General features: G+C 43.3%; 1 protein-coding gene across 1 annotated transcript; it reads right to left on the reverse strand.

Moving 5' to 3' along the window:
* Positions 1 to 688: 688 nt before the first annotated feature.
* LOC131299628 (uncharacterized) lies at positions 689 to 1,162 on the reverse strand. The gene has a single exon (XM_058325212.1). It carries the CDS (start codon positions 1,160 to 1,162, stop codon positions 689 to 691), a length of 474 nt encoding a protein of 157 aa, XP_058181195.1.
* Positions 1,163 to 1,394: the final 232 nt, after the last annotated feature.

Raw genomic sequence — 1,394 nt, forward strand, 5'->3', positions numbered from 1 at the left:
CCGAAAAGCACGCCAAACCCAATTTCTCTAAAATCATATTTTAAGCATTTCAACTTCTAGGGATTCCTAGAATTTAAGAATCTGTGCCTGCATTTTTTGACAAACACGTGTAACAACTTATCCAAAGTTAAAATCTCAAAATCTACTCCAAGAATTTTTCATAAATACGTGCTATATATACGTACACCGTTCTGATTACATTGAGCGGCTCGGATCATCAAAATTTAATCGAAAATTTAGGGTTTTTTTAGAGGTTTTTTTAGGAGTCTCCGGAACCGCCCCGTGTATATGTATGTGTATGTATATGTATATATCATAGAATCAATGTTGTTTGATTTCTTTCCTCTCGTGCATAATTGTTGCACCACCAAGTTTATCGACATATGTACAAATATGAAGTCTTCCAAAAAGATCCTACCTATTTTCCTGATAATTAAAGTATGACAACATAAAGAGCAAAAATAAAGTTTTACATTGTACAAATGGAAAATGTTTTGTACACAGATGTTCGGATAAAAACGTGTTCTGAACCGTCCATTTAAGTTAGTTCCAACTCCCACATGTATCGTACAGGGTCCACACTCATCAAACGTCTCCGACCACGTTTGTACCGGACCATCTGTGTCGGTAAAAATGCCATTTCCCATTTCTACGTGGCCTTTAATTATCATATCTCTACCTACAATTTTCATCGTGAGGAAAGAGGTTCTTCAGTGATTGTATCCAACATAGGCCTCCGTGACCTACACACCGACAGCCTATACCTGTACTCCGGCACCGGAAACCCCTCCCCGCCGACCTCAATTCCAACTGTCGCCGCCGCCGTCTCTTCCAAATCCCCACCGGACTCTGGCGAAATCCTTACGTTTCCTGCCGATATCCTCTTGGCCGCCGATTTAGCGGCCATTAAAAACACCGCCACGTCAGCCGCTGTGGCGACCGAGTTGACCCGCTTCATCGGAAACATGACGTACAAGTTTCCAAACTCCAAGTCTTCGTCGGCAGTGAGCGGCGAAAATCTCCGGCCAATGGTCAACGACCGAGAGTTGACCAAGAAGAAGGTGGGGCAATCGAGCATAAGTTCCGCGGCTTTCACTGGGTCACGGAACTGACGGATTTCGCCGCCGGGGAATATGACCCGTGCTGCTTTGGAGTTCTTCATGGGATGAGAGAGACGAGTACATGAGGACAAGTTTCCCATTTAGAGAGAGAGAGAGAGAGAGAGAGAGAGAGATGGGTTTGGTATAGCACAAACTGCAAAGACTTGTGGTGGGCTGAAGTGGGATTTTCTAGGGAAGTAATGGAATTTATAGGCACACATTACTTGTGCGCATAAATACATCTATAGACACATACTGCTTCTCACTTTGCAGTTTGCACTGATCAAATATTAT

The sequence above is a fragment of the Rhododendron vialii genome, chromosome 9a, assembly GCF_030253575.1.
Source record: "Rhododendron vialii isolate Sample 1 chromosome 9a, ASM3025357v1".
NCBI classification, from domain to species: domain Eukaryota; kingdom Viridiplantae; phylum Streptophyta; class Magnoliopsida; order Ericales; family Ericaceae; genus Rhododendron; species Rhododendron vialii.

Coding starts and splice junctions, on each gene's coding strand:
- LOC131299628 (XM_058325212.1), bottom strand. CDS start 1,162: ATGAAGAACTCCAAAGCAGCACGGGTCATATTCCCCGGCGGCGAAATC.